The sequence below is a fragment of the Odocoileus virginianus genome, chromosome 24 (genome assembly GCF_023699985.2).
Source record: "Odocoileus virginianus isolate 20LAN1187 ecotype Illinois chromosome 24, Ovbor_1.2, whole genome shotgun sequence".
NCBI classification, from domain to species: domain Eukaryota; kingdom Metazoa; phylum Chordata; class Mammalia; order Artiodactyla; family Cervidae; genus Odocoileus; species Odocoileus virginianus.
Genome location: NC_069697.1, coordinates 4227359 through 4245884, shown reverse-complemented (window position 1 = coordinate 4245884; position 18526 = coordinate 4227359). Strand labels below are relative to the sequence as shown.

Sequence of the window (18526 nt, the reverse complement as noted above, 5' to 3'; positions counted from 1 at the left end):
TAGGAGGGCCAAAAACAAAGATATGGGAAATACTACTTAAGATGAAACTATTCCTTTGACCACATGATGATATGAAGAACATCTACGGATTGAGTTTTTATTCATGCTATTTCAAATAAAGAAAATCTTAATTAAAATAACTCTGTAGTAAAAATGTCCTTCAGTTGAATCGGTTAGAGAAACTGAATTTGAAATAACCTAATAAAGTAGAAAAATCTACTGAATGTAATTAGGATATATTCTGAAAAGACAAAAAATGGTTCACGTGATACAGTGGGATGAAACTAGGCACCAGAGACAACAGCCTTTCCCTATTTCTCTCTGTGTGGATTTCATCTTTCTTTCCATGTGGTATGCTATATAGCCTCCGAGCCTCATACACTAAATTTTAGCCAGCAATGAGGACCTGCCTCAAATGTCTGCCTGGACCCCCCAAACCAAAGACCATGACTGCACGCAGCGGTGGTCAGTGGACCATCACTCAAACTCGGGAGCCAGAATCACAAAAACAAAATGACACTGAACATTTTGGACCAGATTTTCTTTGCTGCGAGGGTTGCCTGTGCATTTTAGGATGCTGGGCAGCATTCTGGCCTCTAACCATAGATAGCAGCAGCACCTTCCTGCTTGTAACCATCAACAGTGTTTCTAGACATTGTCAAATGTCAGGGGTGGCGAGGTGGCAAAATTGCCCCCAGTTAAGAACCTCTGGCCTACAGCAGTCATACTCCACGAAATCACCAGAGAATGTGTTGAAGAGCAGGTGGAGAAGAGTGGAAGTTACATACACAGATACATATCAGGTGTGTCACAGTGGGAACAGAACATGGTGTCATGAAGAATGCTTGCTTATAAATGCATCAGAATGTTCAGAAGTCAATTTGCTCTCGGTCCCAGAGTTAACCACTTCGCAAATGCAGTTTCCTCAGTTTAAATGTAGAAGCAACACCAACTATAGAGAGTGGCTTTGAGTATGAAATAATTATGTAAAGCACTTTGGAAACTATGAAATGGCCCATAAATATAAGATAATAATAATAAATAAAATCACTGTGGTCCACTGGAGAAGGAAATGGCAAACCACTTCAGTATTCTTATCTTCAGAACCCCATGAACAGTATGAAAAGGCAAAAAGATAGGACACTGAAAGATGAACTCCCCAGATTGGTAGGTGCCCAATATGCTACTGGAGACCAATGGAGAAATAACTCCAGAAAGAATTGAGAGAGTCAATTCCTAGGCAGATTGATAGGAAGCTGAGGGTCCCCAAGGAGGAGAGGGGGGTCTGGGGCTCTCAAAGAGGAGATAGGGGTCTGGAGTTCTCAAGGAGGAGGAAAGGACAAACATCTTTTTTTTTTCTCTCTCTACATTCCTTAGTCTTAGTCACATAAAATGTCTTTTTCTTTAAGCCTGGGACTGATGATTACACAACAAACAACTCAGTTTAAACTCTGTACTAGGGATTATATCACAAAAATGTATCCTCTTTGAGGACAGTTTCTCCTTCCTGAAAACCCCTGACTAATCCTGGTATTTTTAGAATGTATATTATGGGAGTGGTCTGGTAAGATCTTTCTATTGTTAAATTCTAGTCCTATTGCCTTGAAATGTAAATTGAGGGAGTGATATGAAGTGAAGTGAAAGTCATTCAGTCATGTCCCACTCTTTGTGACCCCATGGACTGTAGTCCATGGAATTCTCTAGGCCAGAAACTAGAGAGAGTAGCCTTTCCCTGCTCCAGGGGATCTTCCCCACCCAGGGGTCGAACCCAGGTCTCCTGCATTGCAGGTGGATTCTTTACCAGTTGAGCCACAAGGGAAGCCCAAAAAGCAGTCTTGAGGTGAAGAAGTTGTGGGAGTGGGTATGGTAAAATTTTTACAACCTTGAGACTTTTGATTTATTGTAATAACCAGTTGAAAAAGTATATAACTCCCTTTCTAAGACTAGCGAGGGGGGCACTCTCCATCCCCCTTCTGATGTCTGTGTCAGAAGCTTTCTCTGTCACTTTCATAGTGTAATAAAACTCTGCTACACAAAAGATCCTGAGTGATCAAGCCTGGCCCCTGGTCCCTGGCCCTGAAGCTAAATCTTCTTCGAAGATCATGAATCTGACGCCATTCACCATAAGCTATCAGAATGAAGAGACAGAGTCAAAGTGAAAACAATACCCAGTTGTGGATGTGACTGGTGATGTAAGTAAAATCTGATGCTGTAAAGAGCAATATTGCATAGGAACCTGGAATGTTAGGTCCATGAATCTAGGCAAATTGAAAGTGGTCAAACAGGAGATGGCAAGAGTGAACATCGACATTTTAGAAATCAGCAAACTAAATGGACTGGAATGGGTGAATTTAATTCAGATGACCATTATGTCTACCGTGGGCAAGAATCCCTTAGAAGAAATGGAGTAACCCTCATAGTAAACAAGAGTCTGAAATGCAGTAGTTGGGTGCAATCTCAAAAATGACAGAATGATCTCTATACGTTTCCAAGTCAAAGCATTCAATATCGCAGTAATCCAAGTCTATGCCCCAACCAACAATGCTGAAGAAGCTGAAGTTGAATGGTTCTATGAAGACCTTCAAGATCTTCTAGAACTAACACCCCCAAAAGATGTCCTTTTCATTATAGGGGACTGGAATGAAAAAGTAGGAAGTCAAGAAATACCTGGAGTAACAGGCGAGTTTGGCCTTGGAGTACAGAATGAAGCAGGGCAAAGGCTAACAGTTTTGCCAAGAGAATGCACTGGTCACAGAAAACACCCTCTTCCAACAACACAAGAGAAGACTCTACACATGGACATCACCAGATGGCCAACACCGAAATTGGGTTGATTATATTCTTTGCAGCCAAAGATGGACAAGCTGTATACAGTCAGCAAAAGCAAGACCAGGAGCTGTCTGTGGCTCAGATCATGAACTCCTTATTGCTAAATTCAGACTTAAGTTGAAGAAAGTAGGGAAAACCACCAGACTGTTCAGGTATGACCTAAATCAAATCCCTTATGATTATACAGTGGAAGCGACAAATAAATTCAAGGGACTAGATCTGATAGAGTGCCTGAAGAATTATGGATGGAGGTTCATGAAATTGTACAGGAGGCAGTGATCAAGACCATTCCCAAGAAAAAGAAATGCAAAAAGCAAAATAGTTGTCTGAGGAGGCTTTACAAATAGCTGAGAAAGTAAGTGAAAGGCAAAGGAGAAAAAGAAAGATATACCCATCTGAATGCAGAGATCCAAAGAATAGCAAGGAGAGATAAGAAAACCTTCTTCAGTGATCAATGCAAAGAAATAGAGGAAAACAACAGAATGGGAAAGACTAGAGATCTCTTCAAGAAAATTAGAGATACCAAGGGAACATTTCATGCAAAGATGGGCATAATAAAGGACAGAAATGGTATGGACCTAACAGAAGCAGAAGATATTAAGAAGAGGTGGCAAGATACCAAAAGACTATACAAAAAATATTTTAATGACCCAGATAACCATGATGGTGTGATCACCACCTAGAGCCAGACATACTGTAATGCAAAGTCAAGTGGGCCTTAGGAAGCATCACCATGAACAAAGCTAGTGGAGGTAATGGAATTCCAGCTGAGCTATTTCAAATCCTAAAAAATGATGCTGTGAAAGTGCTGCACTCAATATGCCAGCAAATTTGGAAAACTCAGCAGTGGCCACAGGACTGGAAAATGTCAGTTTTCATTCCAATCCCAAAGAAGGGTAATGCCAAAGAATGCTCAAACTACTGCACAATTGCACTCATGTCACACACTAGTAAAGTAATGCTCAAAATTCTCCAAGTCAGGCTTCAACAGTATGTGAACCATGAACTTCCAGATGTTCAAGCTGGTTTTAGAAAAGGCAGAGGAATCAGAGATCAAATTGCCAACAACCGTTGGAGCATCAAAAAAGCAAGAGTTCCAGAATAACATCTGCTTTTTTTTATTGACTATGCCAAACCCTTTGCCTGTGTGGGTCAAAACAAACTGTGGAAAATACTAGATATGAATACCAGACCACCTTACCTACCTCCTGAGAAATCTGTACGAAGGTCAAGAGCAACAGTTATAACTGGACATGGAGCAATAGACTGGTTCCAAATTGGGAAAGGAATTCATCAAGGCTGTATATTGCCACCTTGCTTATTTAACTTATATACAGAGGACATCATGTGAAATGTCGGGCTGGATGAAGCACTGGCTGGAATCAAGATTGCTGGGAGAAATATCAATAACCTCAGATATGGAGATGACACCACCCTTATGGCAGAAAAGCAAAGAGGAACTAAAGAGCCTCTTGATGAAAGTGAAAGAGGAGAGTGAAAAAGTTGGCTTAAAACTCAGCATTCAAAAAACTAAGATCATGGTATCTGGTCCCATCACTTCATGGAAAATAGATGGAGAACAATGGAAACAGTGACAGTCTTTATTTTGGGGGGCCCAAAATCACTGCAGATGGTGACTGTAGCCATGAAACCATAAAAGATGCTTGCTCCTTGGAAGAAAAGCTATGACTAACCTAGATAGCATATTAAAAGGCAGAGACATTTCTTTGCCAACAAAGGTCCATCTAGTCAAAGCTATGGTTTTTCCAGTAGTCATGTATGGATGTGAGAGTTGGACTATGAAGAAAGATGGGTGCCAAAGAATTGATGCTTTTGAACTGTGGTGTTGGTGAAAATTCTTGAGAGTCCCTTGGACTGCAAGGAGATCCAACCAGTCAATCCCAAAGGAAGTCATTCCTGAATATTCATTGGAAGGATTGATGCTGAAACTCCAATACTTTGGCCACCTGATGGGAAGAACTGACTCATTGGAAAAGACCCTGATGCTGGGAAAGATCGAAGGCAGGAGGAGAAGGGAACGACAGAGGATGAGATAGTTGGATGCATCACTGACTCGATGGACATGAGTTTAAGTAAGCTCTGGGAGTTGGTCGGAGAAGGCAATGGCACCCCACTCCAGTACTCTTGCCTGGAAAATCCCATGGATGGAGGAGCCTGGTGGGCTGCAGTCCATGGGGTCGCCAAGAGTCGGACATGACTGAGCGACTTCACTTTCACTTTTCACTTTTATGCATTGGAGAAGGAAATGGCAACTCACTCCAGTGTCCTTGAATGGAGAATCCCAGGGATGGGGTTGCACAGAGTCAGACATGACTGAAGTGACTTAGCAGCAGCTGGGAGTTGGTGTAGAACAGGGCAGCTGGTGTGCTGCAGCCCATGGGGTTGCAAATAGTTGGACCCGACTGAGCAACTGAACTGAAATGAACTGAAAATCGCTGTGGAGAACCAGTTCTTTTTTCTACCTCAGGCTTTTTCTCAGGAGGCTGGGTAGAAAATATGCTGACTTCGTGGAAATTATATATATATATATATATATATATATATATATATAAAATTATATATAAACATAGAAGCATACATAATTGTATATCAATTATTATATATTATATACAAATTATTTTTTTTCCATTTATTTTTATTAGTTGGAGGCTAATTACTTTACATCATTACAGTAGTTTTTGTCATACATTGAAATGAATTAGCCATGGATTTACATGTATTCCCCATCCTGGTCCCCCCTCCCACCTCCCTCTCCACCCGATCCCTCTGAGTCTTCCCAGTGCACCAGGCCCGAGCACTTGTCTCATACACCCAACCTGGGCTGGTGATCTGTTTCACCCTAGATAATATACATGTTTCGATGCTGTTCTCTTGAAACATCCCACCCTCGCCTTCTCCCAGAGTCCACAAGTCTGTTCTATACATCTGAGTACATAATGCTGAATTCTTATATAACAAAACAAAGCAAGTGAAAAGAAATAAGTGAAAAAGCAGAAACTACCAAATACAAACTATTAAATACAATAAGCAAATTCATTGCTTTTTTGTATAATTCTCAAGTCCCATTTAAGAACAGGTTTTTAATATAATGGGCTTCCCTTGTGGCTCAGCTGGTAAAGAATCCGCCTGCAATGTTGGATATATGTGTTTGATTCCTGGGTTGGGAAGATCCCCTGGAGAAGGGAAAGGGTACGCACTCCACTATCCTGGCCTGGAGAATCCCATGGACTGTATAGTCTGTGGGGTCACAAAGAGTGGGACACGACTGAGCAACTTTCACTTTCATTTTTAATATAATACAGTTAGTAAGTAAAAAGTTTACACCATTTGATATATTTTGCTTATGTTAGGTATTTTTACTCAGTTCATTTATTAGTACTACAAGTGGTAAGTAATTAATTGATATTACTAACTTATGAACTTTTACTATATATAATAAATAGATAACTATTACAAAAATTATTTTATTTTTAACATAAATTTGGAAGCAGCGAGATTGCTCTGTTACAGCTAATTAAACTTTTGACATTTATTAGCCCTTGGTGTCAACAAATTATATAGTCTAGTAAAGAATTACAGTAAAGCTTTTGAAATACTGAGCATGAAGTAGAAATAGTAAAGTTGTGTGCTAACAGCATGTACAAATACCACTTACACCATTCTAAACACATATACTACAAAGATAAATAATGGTATTAGAAGTCTTGATAACACATGGAAAGTATCACCACCATCATCACTACCATGAGTAATAATTATGATAGGAGTGATAAAAACAACAAAATCAAAAGTTATCAAATGGTTGTCCTGAACTTGGAATGGTCCTAAACCCATTACATGTATAATCTTGTTTAATACTTGAGAAATTTCTTAACCCACTTAAAAAATATTTAAAACACAGAGACAGAAACATATTTAGAAAGTAGAAATATCATCTTTTATCAGAATAATATAGTGAAAGCTTAAGATTAACTAGACTGGTCAAATCTTTGTTTAGTATTTCTGTCGTCATGTCTTTATTTGTTCTTAGTGTGCAAGAACTTGGTTTATAGTGCTTATTACAAAATACATGTTTTTTTTTTTTTTTTTTTCAAATTTAAGTTTTTTCAATAAATATGGGAAAGAGAAGGGAATAAAAGTAGTGGTTTGGGCATATTATTTCTTGTTAAAGCTCAGCGGGTTTTTTCCCCAGCGCTTTTTATTTTTGGCCTTTTTTTATATTACAGTCTCACCCTATGAGAGTGGTCAGTCTTGTCCCTGCTCTGTTTCCCCCTCCTCCTCCTCTTCCTCTTCTTCCCCCTCCTCTCCGCCCCCCTCCTCCCCCTCCTCCCCCTCCTCCTCCTCTTCCTCCTCTTCCTCCTCCTCCTCCTCCACCTCCTTCTCTTTCTTCCCCCCCTCTTTTGCTGACCCAGTTTCCACAGGGGTAAAAACCATCTCTTCTTCCACTAATATATTTGGAAAATAAGACTGTATTATCAAGACAATTGTGGTACTGACTGAAAAGCACAGCACTCTCACAAATAAAACCAATAAGCATAGCGGATCACACACAATTGGCCGGGGTACTTCCCATCTTGGATACCAATATCGGTAATCTGTAAATAAAGAAGTAATTGAAAGCTGGATTACACATGAAGTAGTTAAATCGTTCAAGAAATAAAGGACAACAATACATACATATGGCTTGGTCACGATCTGCATTGCCTAGAAAGAAAAAGAAAATTCACAAATAATTATATAAAATTTCTTCTTTTTCTAGAATATAAGATACTTTCCCCAACAATAATAATGTTATTCTTCTAGTTTTCACACCTTCATCTTTAATGTCCCCCCTTCAACCAGTAGCCAATTGTAAGGTACAACATATTTCTTTCAGCAGATTCTCCTGGTCTGCTAGAGAAAGCGTGGAAGTATAGGAAGAAGAGGTATGGACTCCAGTACTTATTCTGTTTCTTAATCATGCTGTTAACTTATATGAACACCTTCACTTCTGCTTTCCAAAGATTGTTCCAGCTTCAACATTCTAAAATTCCATCACATCCTTTTTAAAAAATGAAGTACAGTTAGCTTAATATTGTGTTAGCTTATTTTTAATCTCTCTTCTCCCCACACTTGCCCAAGATCATTCAAAATTAGTCCTCTGAATCTATTCATTTTCCTCATTTAATTCTTATTTTCAGAAGCTTTTGGTTGCTCTTCATCTCATAGATGGCAAGGTTAGCTATAGAGCCCAGTACTCCTTGTTTTTGCTATCTAGACCAATGCTATCACAATATGTTTCAGGAAATAAATTTCCATTCCTTTGCTCATTTGGGCAGAGAAGTTCAAACAATCACTCCCAGATTCAACTAGGAAGGAGGCTAGAAGGATAAATGCAGTTTCACCCATAGATACCTTAATGTCAACCAGGGCTTTATCTTGCAATGATGCAAATCTTAGAGGAAAATTTAGAAATCACTCCTCAGGCACCTTGGAGATGAACTGAGGCTATCTGTTGGATTTCTGAAGCTGTTAGCCTTCCGTTTTGGTATTATTTATTACTTCATATTTTATGAAATAATTTCTATTTTAGAAAATCTTTCACTGGGACTTGCCTCTCAGTCCAGTGGTTAAGACTCTGCGCTTTACATCGCAGGGGCTGAAGGTTCGATCCCTGGTAGGGTAGCATGTAAGATGTCACATGCTATACAATGTGGCCAAAACACACAAAAATCTTTGACAGTACAGTCAGTATGTATTTTCTCTACTTCCTTTTGTTGGAAAGTGAAAGTCAAAGCCACTCAGTCGTATTCTGTGACTCTTTGTGACTCCATGGACTATATACAGTCCGTGGAATTCTCTAGGCCAGAATACTGGGGTGGGTAGCCTTTCCCTTTCCCAGGGGATCTTCCCAACCCCGGGATCCAGCCCAGGTCTTCCGCATTGCAGACAGATCCTTTACCAGCTGAGCCACAGAGGAAGCCCAAGAATACTGGAGTGGGTAGCCTATCCCTTCTCCATGGGATCTTCCTGACCCAGGAATTGAACCAGGGTTTCCTGCATTGCAGGCGGATTCCTTACTAACTGAGCTATGAGGGAAGCCCTTTGGTGTACGTGTATTTATTTATTGCTTATTTTGAGCAATGATGCAATCAGTACATTTCTTTGTATCTTTAATTCTCATCACTAATTTTCATTGATTACATTCTTCATTTTACTTTTGTACTTGATTTAAATACATTTAAATTTACTAACATCGCTATTATCTTCTGTAAACAATATGCTTTGATCCCTAGCTATAAAAATGATGAAATTGTGTTTTTCCCCTACTTCTCTCTTCTCTTCCCAAGTTTTATGAATTATATTAGTTGTATATCACCAGATTTTATTACCCATACAGTTTGTTTTATGATTATAACCTTCGTTTGTTTTAATCTTTGTCTATCAATTAAGATTCAGTGCTTGAGGATAGTTCTTTCAGTGCAGTGTTTTGCTTTACTGTTTATCATTTTGGTGAAAGCCATTCTCTAGTAGTTTATTGAAGTGCTTATGAGAACTATATACCACAAGTTACTGCATGTTTCCACAGTATATGTCTATTTGCTTATACATGAAAGTTTGGGCTCTATACAAATTCTTGGTTGACACTTGTATTAGGACAATGTAGACATCACTCCACTGACCCTTAGGTTTTACTGTTATTGTAGAAAAGTTTGAGACTGGTCTGGATTTTTCTCCTCTCTGCAGGATTGTCAGTTGCCAGTATGGCATTTCTATCACATAAGTATATCAGTCATGTCTGACTCCTTGCAACCCATGGACTGCAGCTCACCAGGCTTCTCTGTCCATGGGATTTTCCCAGCAGGAATACTGGAGTGGGTTGCCATTTCCTCCTCCACGGGATCTTCCCGACAGCATCTCCTACACTGCTGGCAGATTCTTTGCTGCTAAGCCACTGGGAAAGCCCAAAAGCTTCAGATTTGAGTTTGCAAAAGACAGGACTGCTAGTGAAATTTGTACTATTTGAAAGTAGAGATCATTATTCTTCAGAAGTAGCTGCTGGCCAGAGACCTAAATGGATCCGACATTCACAGTTACCTCTTCGGTAGAATGAGAAATTTATGTTTTGCTGCTGAATACTGAGACAGTTTGTGGGAGCGTTCTCAAAGATTCTTAAAAATTGCAGCAATTTTCTGGTAAGCTTTTGAGAATCACCTATTTTTGTGCCCCAGGCTAAGAGGTCTTCAGAGTCTGCTTCCCTGACGTTTTAGGTATTTTCCTCTGCTTTTTCGTGGCACCTTCTTTGATCTTCACTACCTGAGAGTTTATGGCATATTTCTCACTCTGAACACTGTACTGTCAGAATACTTAGGGTCGCTATTTTTTCTCTTTTCTTCCAAAAAGAGTTTGACTGTTAAACTCTCTAATAAATGATTTTACATTTTTGCTTAGGTGCTTAAAGGATTCTTTTTTTCTTCTTACTTACTATGCAACGGCCAAATGGTGACTACTTTCTGTCATTTTTTCTGGCACATAGTATATACCTTTTTTCTTTACAAGGTTTTTATTTTATTTAAAATTGAAGTATAAGTGACATAAATCATTTGTTACAACACACAACATAATGATTTGACATTTGTGTATTTTGTGACATGATCACCACAATAAGTCCAGTTTACACTCATTAGTATACATAGTTACAAAATCTTTTTTTCTTGAGAACTTTTAATATATACTATTTTGCTGCTGCTGCTGCTAAGTCACTTCAGTCGTGTCCGACTCTGTGTGACCCCATAGACGGCAGCCCACCAGGCTCCCCCATCCCTGGGATTCTCCAGGCAAGAACACTGGAGTGGGTTGCCATTTCCTTCTCCAAAGCATGAAGGTGAAAAGTGAGAGTGAAGCCGCTCAGTCGTGTCTGACTCTTATCGACCCCATGGACTGCAGCCCACCAGGCTCCTCCGTCCATGGGATTTTCCAGGCAAGAGTACTGGAGTGGGGTGTCATTGCCTTCTCCGATATACTCTCTTAGCTACTTTCAAATATGTAATACAGTATTATAAATATAGTCACATGATGTTCATTATTACATCCTTTTGACTTATTTATAACTGGAGGTGGAATTTTTTACTTTTGACCCCCTTCATCCATTTCATTCACTTGCCTCTGGCAACCACTAATCTATTCATATCTGCAAGCTTGGTTTTTTTGTTTGTTTTTAATTCCACATACAAGTGAGTTCATATGGTATTTGTCTTTCCTCTGACTTATATCACTTAGTGTAATGTCCTCAGGGTCCATTCATATTGTCACAAGTGGCAAGTTCTCCTTCTTTTTCATGGATAAATAATATTGCATTGTGCATATGTATCACATTTTCTTTACCCATTTATCCACTAATGGACACTAAGGTTATTTCCATATCTTGACTAGTATAAATAATGCTGCAGTAAACATGGCAGTGTATATATCTTTTCAAATTGGTGTTTTCATTTTCTTTGGATAAATGCCTACAAGTGGAATTGCTGGATCATATGGTAGTTATAAGACTTCTTAGGCGGTGCAGTGGTAAAGAATCTGCCTGCCAATACAGGACATGCGTGAGAAGTGGGTTCGATCCCTGGGTTGGGAAAAGCCTCTGGAGTAGGAAATGGTAACCCACTCTATTATTCTTGCCGAGAAATTCCATGGACAGGGGAGACTGGCAGGCTATAGTCCAAGGGGTCACAAAGAGTCAGACATGACTGAGTGTGCATGTACACACACACACACACACACACACACACACAATTAGTTGTATTTTTAATTTTGGGTGAACTTCCATATTATTTTCCATAGTGGCTATCCCAATTTACATTCTATAGTATGCACATTCAAGAATTTCTATTTCTGAAGTTTTTAGTTATTTCTTTAAATATCTATATATCTATCTATTCTCAGTTTTTAAGTAAATCTGGATTTTGATTTATTTAAATATCTATGTATCGATCTATCCCCAGTTTTTAAACACGTCCAGATTTTGATTTATTTGGTGCTTCCTTGTGGCTGGGTTAGGTTACGCATCTTTGGTAGGAATACCACACGAGTGATGGCATGCTCTCCTCACTGAATTCTCTTGGGTGATGCAGGGTTTTGTTTTTGATACTTCCTGCTGCCAGTGATATTCACTTTGATCATTTTGTTAGGTTGTGTCTGCCAGGCTCCTCCATTGTGAAGTTAGTCTTTACCCCTAACGAAGTACCTCTATGAGGAGTTACTTCCGAACTATGCAAATAAACTGTTTCTCATACAACTTTTAAGTTTTCACTTATTAATTTATATCAGTATGAATTATAGTATCCTGTTTTATCCAGTGAGTTATAATTGACTGCTTTATCATTATTTTGGTGCTCAAATTGTCCAGGTTTGACCAGTAAAAGCCCTTTAAGATGGCTTCTGTTTGCTTTATGTTACATGTCTCCACCATTCGTTGAGCACTTCCTTGCTTTCAGGTAGAAAAAGATGTTTTGGGTTTATTTCATGTTTCTCCTGCTCCAGCCCTGGAATCTGACCTTTTTCCAGAGAGTCCTGGCTCCCTTTAGTGCTGACAGGAATTTAGAAACCAAGGTCTGAGTACAATTGTGCTCATTGCATCGCTCAGTCATGTCCGACTCTTTGCAACCCCACAGACTGTAGCCCACCAGACTCTTCCGTCCATGGAAGTCTTCAGGCCAGAATACTGGAGTGGGTTGCCATGCCCTAGGGGATCTTCCTCACCCAGGGATCAAACTCGCATCTCTTACATCTTCTGCATTGGCAGGCAAGTTCCTTACCACTAGCGCCACCTGGGAAGCCCCTGTTGCTTTAGGGCTGAGAGGACGCTGTTCCAAGGCTGCCTCAGAGCTAGGGAATAAATGTATATTGATATATACATATATAAACATTTACATTTATGTTTATTTATATTTATTGAAACTCTTAAGTTCCAGTAACTCTAATTCCAAATCATCACCAAAAGATTTGAGCTTGTTTTCCTCCTTCACATATTCATATGCCATCCTCTGACAGTGAGAAAATCAGTTCCATTATCCTTAATCTATCTGCTTATTTGATCTATCCTTCAGTATGCTTCTGAGCTTCCCTGATAGCTCAGATGGTAAAGAATCCGACTGCAATACAGGAGACCTGGGTTTGATTCCAGGGTTGGGAAGATCCCCTGGAGAAGGGAACGGCTACCCACTCCAGTATTCTGGCCTGGAGCATTCCATGGACAGAGGAGTCTGGCAGGCTACAGTCCATATGGGGTTGCGAAGAGTTAGAGTTAGATAGAGACTTTCACTTTCAGTTTCCAATAAGCTTCTAATCTCCCATCACTGCTTCTGCTCCCTCTTCTTGCTTGGCCTCTGATACTCCACATCGGGGCAGTAGAGTTGCCAGATTCAGCCAATAAAAATAAAGGATGCCTAGTTATATTCAAATTTCAGAAAACAACAGAGATGTTTTAGTACAAGTATAGCCTATGTAATATTTGGGATAGATTTATACTAAAAATACTTTTGTTTTTCTGAAATTCAAATTTAACTGGATGCCTAGCATTTAAATTTTTTTAAATTGAAGTGCAGTTGATTTTAAAGTTGTGCCAATCTCTGTGGTACAGCAAAGTGTCTCAGTTAAACACATATATAAATTATTTTTTATATTCTTTTCCATTATGGTTTATCACAGGATATTCAATATAGTTTCCTGTGCTATACATTGGGACCTTGTTGTTTATTTATTTTAAATGTATAGCTTCCATCTACCAACCTCAAACACCCAGTCCATCTCTCTCCCTCCTCCTCTGGATGCCCAGCATTTAATCTGGCAAGCGACAGGCTGATCCTCTACTTGGATCCCTCTCCCACCCTGCTCAGACTCTGAAAGTTAGCTTTGGGCTTCTACAACATATGGATTCCTTTCTCACCCCACCAGGGCTCTGACCCCTCCCATGTCAAGCCACCTCCCCCAACATTTAAAGCTTCCTCACCTAGTTTGGACTCTGATATCTAGTGTGGGGAGACTGCCCTCAAATGCAGAGGCCCCCTTAGCTGCTTCCTTTTTAACACCTCTCTTCAGGTCAGCCCTAGACGTGAATCTTCCCCCCTTTCTGCCTGGGCTCCCACACAGGTCCAGACCAGACCTCCAGGGATGCCTTCCCCACCTGGTCAGACTGATCCACACACACACAGGCGTCTCCCTCCCACCCCGGGTGGTCCTATCCCCACCGTGCCTGGACTGTGACACCGTGCAGTGAGCCACACCTGCATGGACAAGCCATGACTCTGATCTGGGGTCCCAAGCCTGATCTCAAGCAGGCACGCTCACCTCACCCTGTGACAGCTCTAGCTCTCAACACCCCACTTAGGCTGTCTCCTCATGCCCACCGCATCATGTACGAATTCCTTGTCTTCTTGCTTAGGTGCAACATGTCTCCCTCTGTGTGGATGTCTGCCTCTTTCTGACCTACCCAACGGTTTTAGGTCTGGATATTCCCATGAAGAGAAAGAAAAAGGGAAGAGGAAGAGCAAGGTTTTGCATCTTGATTCAGATGAAGCAAGGGAAGAAATGTTACAGTGGATCACTCCAGCAGTGGCATTATAATGAAATTGTTCACTAGTTTCTTTAACACAAAAGCATAATATGCCCCTGTCTGAATTTACTGTCTGAATTTACTCCCTACCACATTCCTGTAAGCATCTGGGTTATATGCTCTCATATTTAGAAAAATGAAAAGAAAAATTTATTAATAAAACATTTTCTAGTTTTATCTTCTGAATATTTTTTGGGAAAAACAAAAGTAAAAGGCTATTATATTAACCATTTGCTATTTTACTTCTTTTTTCTTTTTTTATAAATGTTTTAGAATATCCTATTCTTTACAGCAGTCATTCTCAAACAGGCTGCTATTTCAGGAATTAGATGCAAAGCTTTTCTTCAGAGTAAAACTGTTAGTTCTCATTCCTTCTTTCAGATATTCTAGTATGTCCTTAGGGGCAGGAATAAGAGTTAGAGAGGGCAGAAAAGGCTGTGCAGTTTAAAAAAATCTAAAGATGATACTGGTTGATACCACCTCTGATAATATAACAATCTTTCTGATCTAAGGAACAATATTAACATGACAATGAAAGATTAGTGTTCGCCACTTCATTTTCTTGTCATTCAATGCATTATGGAATTTTTTCATGTTTCAGTTATTTTCTTTAGCTTACTGCATAGAAAATCTGTGCATCTGTCATAGCCGTCACATTGAGAACACATTAATCCTCGTTGATAAGGCCTTCTTGACAGACCTCCTCTACAAAAAAGCAGAAGCATCTTATTAGAAAAAGTCTCAAGTTTCATGTTATCTAAATAATATGGTTACTGGATTTTTAATTAATTTATAAAGGTTATTTCATTTAAAAAATGAACTCAAGAAAGTACTTAAATTGGATATGTAATCTTCCCCATTTTTCTCCCTAGAAATAGTCTCTTCTGAAACTAATTCCCATGACTCTTAAACAAAGTGTTGTAATTTAAATTTGAGGGAGTTTTAAAGCTTCTTTCATTTTAGTTTGTAGCAAAATTTTCCTTTAAAAAGTGGATGTTACAGAATGCTTCATAACTAATTGTTTTCTGGTTGGCATAAATATACAAAAAGCTATGTATGAATGATATATTAATTTTTTGGAGCATTTGCAAAATCCTGAAATGCCTATTATTCCAAAGATCCAGCTGCATGGATTATTGTGAGGTAATCATGAGAAATATATAAGTGTATAAACAAGCAAATAAAGGAAAATGGGATTTTAGAAAGTTGGTTTAATCCACTGTACAGAGCACAGGGGAGAAGTTAAAAAAATATTACATCAATTGCCCAGAGCTAAGTTAGGAAACTGCTAAGTCGCTTTAGTCGTGTCCAACTCTCCATCCCTATGGACCATGGCCTGCCAGGTTCCTCTGACCATAAGATTCTCGAGGCAAGAATATTGGAGTGGGTTGCCATTTCCTCTTCCAGGGGATCTTCCTGACCCAGGGATCGAACCCAGGTCTTCTGCAGTGCAGGCAGATTCTTTACCATCTGAGTCACCAGGGAAGACCAAGTTAGGATGTTGCCCTAAAATAGGTATGAATTGGGAGCTTACTTTAAGATATTTAGAATAAGAAGATAAATGGGGAAAAGATGTTTTTGAGTGAGGAGATGATCATTATTTGTGGCTATTTAAACAAGGCTGTTTACTCAGTGTATAGTGCAAGTCATAAAAACAAACATTAGGCATTTAAGTCCTTGGCCATTTTGGGCCATTTAGAAGAATGGCAAACCTTGGAAATAGATATTCAAAAACTGCCTGATATCCCCGAATGGCAAACTTTCAAGTCCATCAAGGATATACAGAGATCTGTTGTTATTTGCAGATCAGGTATCATTCTCCAGGGCTACTCTGATACCTCAAACAGTAAAGAATCTCCCTGCAGTGCAGGAAACCTGGGTTCAATCCCTGGTTCAGGAAGATCCCTTGGAGAACAGCATGGCAACCCACTTCAGTATTCTTGCCTGGAGAATTCAGACAGAGGAGCCTGTCAGGCTCCAGTCCACGGGGTTGCAAAAGACTGTTCCACAATCAAACTATTTCAAGGAGGAAATGGATTTTGTCTGGATCCCAGCCGGAATACTAGCCATCAAGAAATCCAAGAATTGATCTAATCACCTTTACCTAATATCCTACACTTCTTTTATTGTGTTAACCCTTTTTCACTGAAACAGATGCCTCCAACACAAAAGAGCTTATCCTGTTGTAAAACCACTGGGATGGGGGAACCTTTTTCCTGCACCAGTGCAGAGCTACTCGCTATAAAGACGGACTTTAAACATCTGGAGCAGAGGCCAATGACCCTGTGACCATAATGTCTGATAACTCTGGCCTGGGATAACTGCAAAGGCAAATAAATATATAAATAAATATATTAATCAAAATAAATAAATTCACACTGTGCTAGAATACAGTGGGCCTTCTTCTTCAAAGATACGATTATAAAGATATTTATATTAGGCAGTCAGAAATGCCAAGCTTTCATGTTAATCTTCCCCTTGTTCTGAGTTTCTAAAAAGTTTAACCTAAAGCAGTCTGAGTCTGAATCTATAGACTATCCCAATAAACTAGAGAAAAATACAATGCAATAAGTAGCAAAGATTATCTTTTAGAGATTCTGTACAAGTTCACAACCGCAATTGGAATTACTAGAATGGATTAGAAGAAAACAACAGACAAGTATAATTAGCAAAGTACATTGAAATTTCATAGCTTTCCTGGTAATGCCTGAAGAAATACATGATAGTAGAGACTTTAGACACCTGCCTTTGCTGAGAAGCAGCCCAGTGGTTCTCTGAGGCCAGGTTATGACTCTGAACGTTGTCCTCTGGACCTTTTCTTAGACTCACATCTGGTCATAGCTTTAGTTTATTGCTGCCGACAGAATATGTGTCCATTCTTGCCTGGAAAATCCCATGGACGAAGGAACATGGTAGGCTACAAGTTGCCTGGGTGGTCCAATGGGTAAACTATTCCCATGCCCAACTTGAAGACCATTATTCAAATTTTATAAGAGATTTACATGTTCCAGTGTGATTTAAACTTTCAACGCCTGCCACTTTGCTCATAATGGAGGTAATCCAGCTCCATGGACTGACAATCAAGCAATTACAGCTCGTAGGTAGATTCTTCTCTTCAAAGTTCTCCATATGCAGACTCATATAGTCTGTATATTGTCCATGGAACAATGGCCAGAGTACATCAAATAGATGCTGATTTTTCTATATTATACAACCAGAATAACTAGGCCACCTATAATAACTCCTTTCACTTTTACTCCATCCTTAAAACATTGAGAAATGTCATAGTTCTGGCTTCTGATTCATATCCAGATATCTACAGGTTTCCAAGTAGACTTGAAGAGTCCATTAAGCTAGAGAAAAATACAATGCAATAAGCAGCAAAAAAGATTATCTTTTAGAGATTCTATCTGGCACTCCTTCCAATTCACCTATTTGTCTTTGCCAAAAACTTCATGACTACTTCTTGGATGTATTCAAGGTCAAGGTCTCTGCTCTTTCCTGCCTCAAATTATCCCCGTATGTGCAAAGCTATCTCGATTAATATCGCTTCCTGTGAAAATCAGTTGGTCTCCTCCCTTTACTTTCACATCTTGCACTTAAAGGACTAGGAACCACAAACACCATTAACACTTCTTTGAGGCTGATATTATGTAGCTGTACCAATCCTCTCATCTTCCCCAAGATATCATCTTCCTTCTGATCAGGACTCCTTACTCATGTTGTTATCTGACTCACAGTTTGCTTTTCAGTCAAAATTTTGCCATCATCTACAAATTTTGGACGTAGATGATTGCAGTAGTCAATAACTTGGTCTCTATGTTACTGGACATCTTCACCATCATAAAACTTCCTAATGCTCCAAAATTGTCACTTTTGTAGCCACATTCTAGATCATATAATCTCCTAAAACTTCTCTACTTCTGAACTCATGAAAATCACATATTCCACTCATTGACTGCAACCTCCTATCCTTCCAGGTTGATAATTCATTTACTCCTGTCACTCTTGTCCATTAATTTCACTGGTTCCACAAGTCTACTTTCTCTCCTATTTCTCTCCCTATCCATCATGTTGTCTCTTCTCGAT

The 18526-nt window shown here is 39.4% G+C and overlaps 1 protein-coding gene across 1 annotated transcript in view; it reads right to left on the bottom strand.

The window, feature by feature from the left end:
* Positions 1-6120: 6120 nt before the first annotated feature.
* The window catches only part of GLIPR1L2 (GLIPR1 like 2), a 33127-nt gene continuing 20721 nt past the window's right edge, over positions 6121-18526 (bottom strand). The window contains exons 4-6 of the mRNA XM_020871890.2: positions 15057-15142; positions 7528-7554; positions 6121-7445 (exon numbers count right to left, since the gene is read on the bottom strand). Of these exons, the coding sequence (XP_020727549.2) occupies positions 7096-7445; positions 7528-7554; positions 15057-15142 (463 nt within the window). The 3' untranslated portion in view covers positions 6121-7095. The remainder of the gene's footprint in view (positions 7446-7527; positions 7555-15056; positions 15143-18526) is intronic.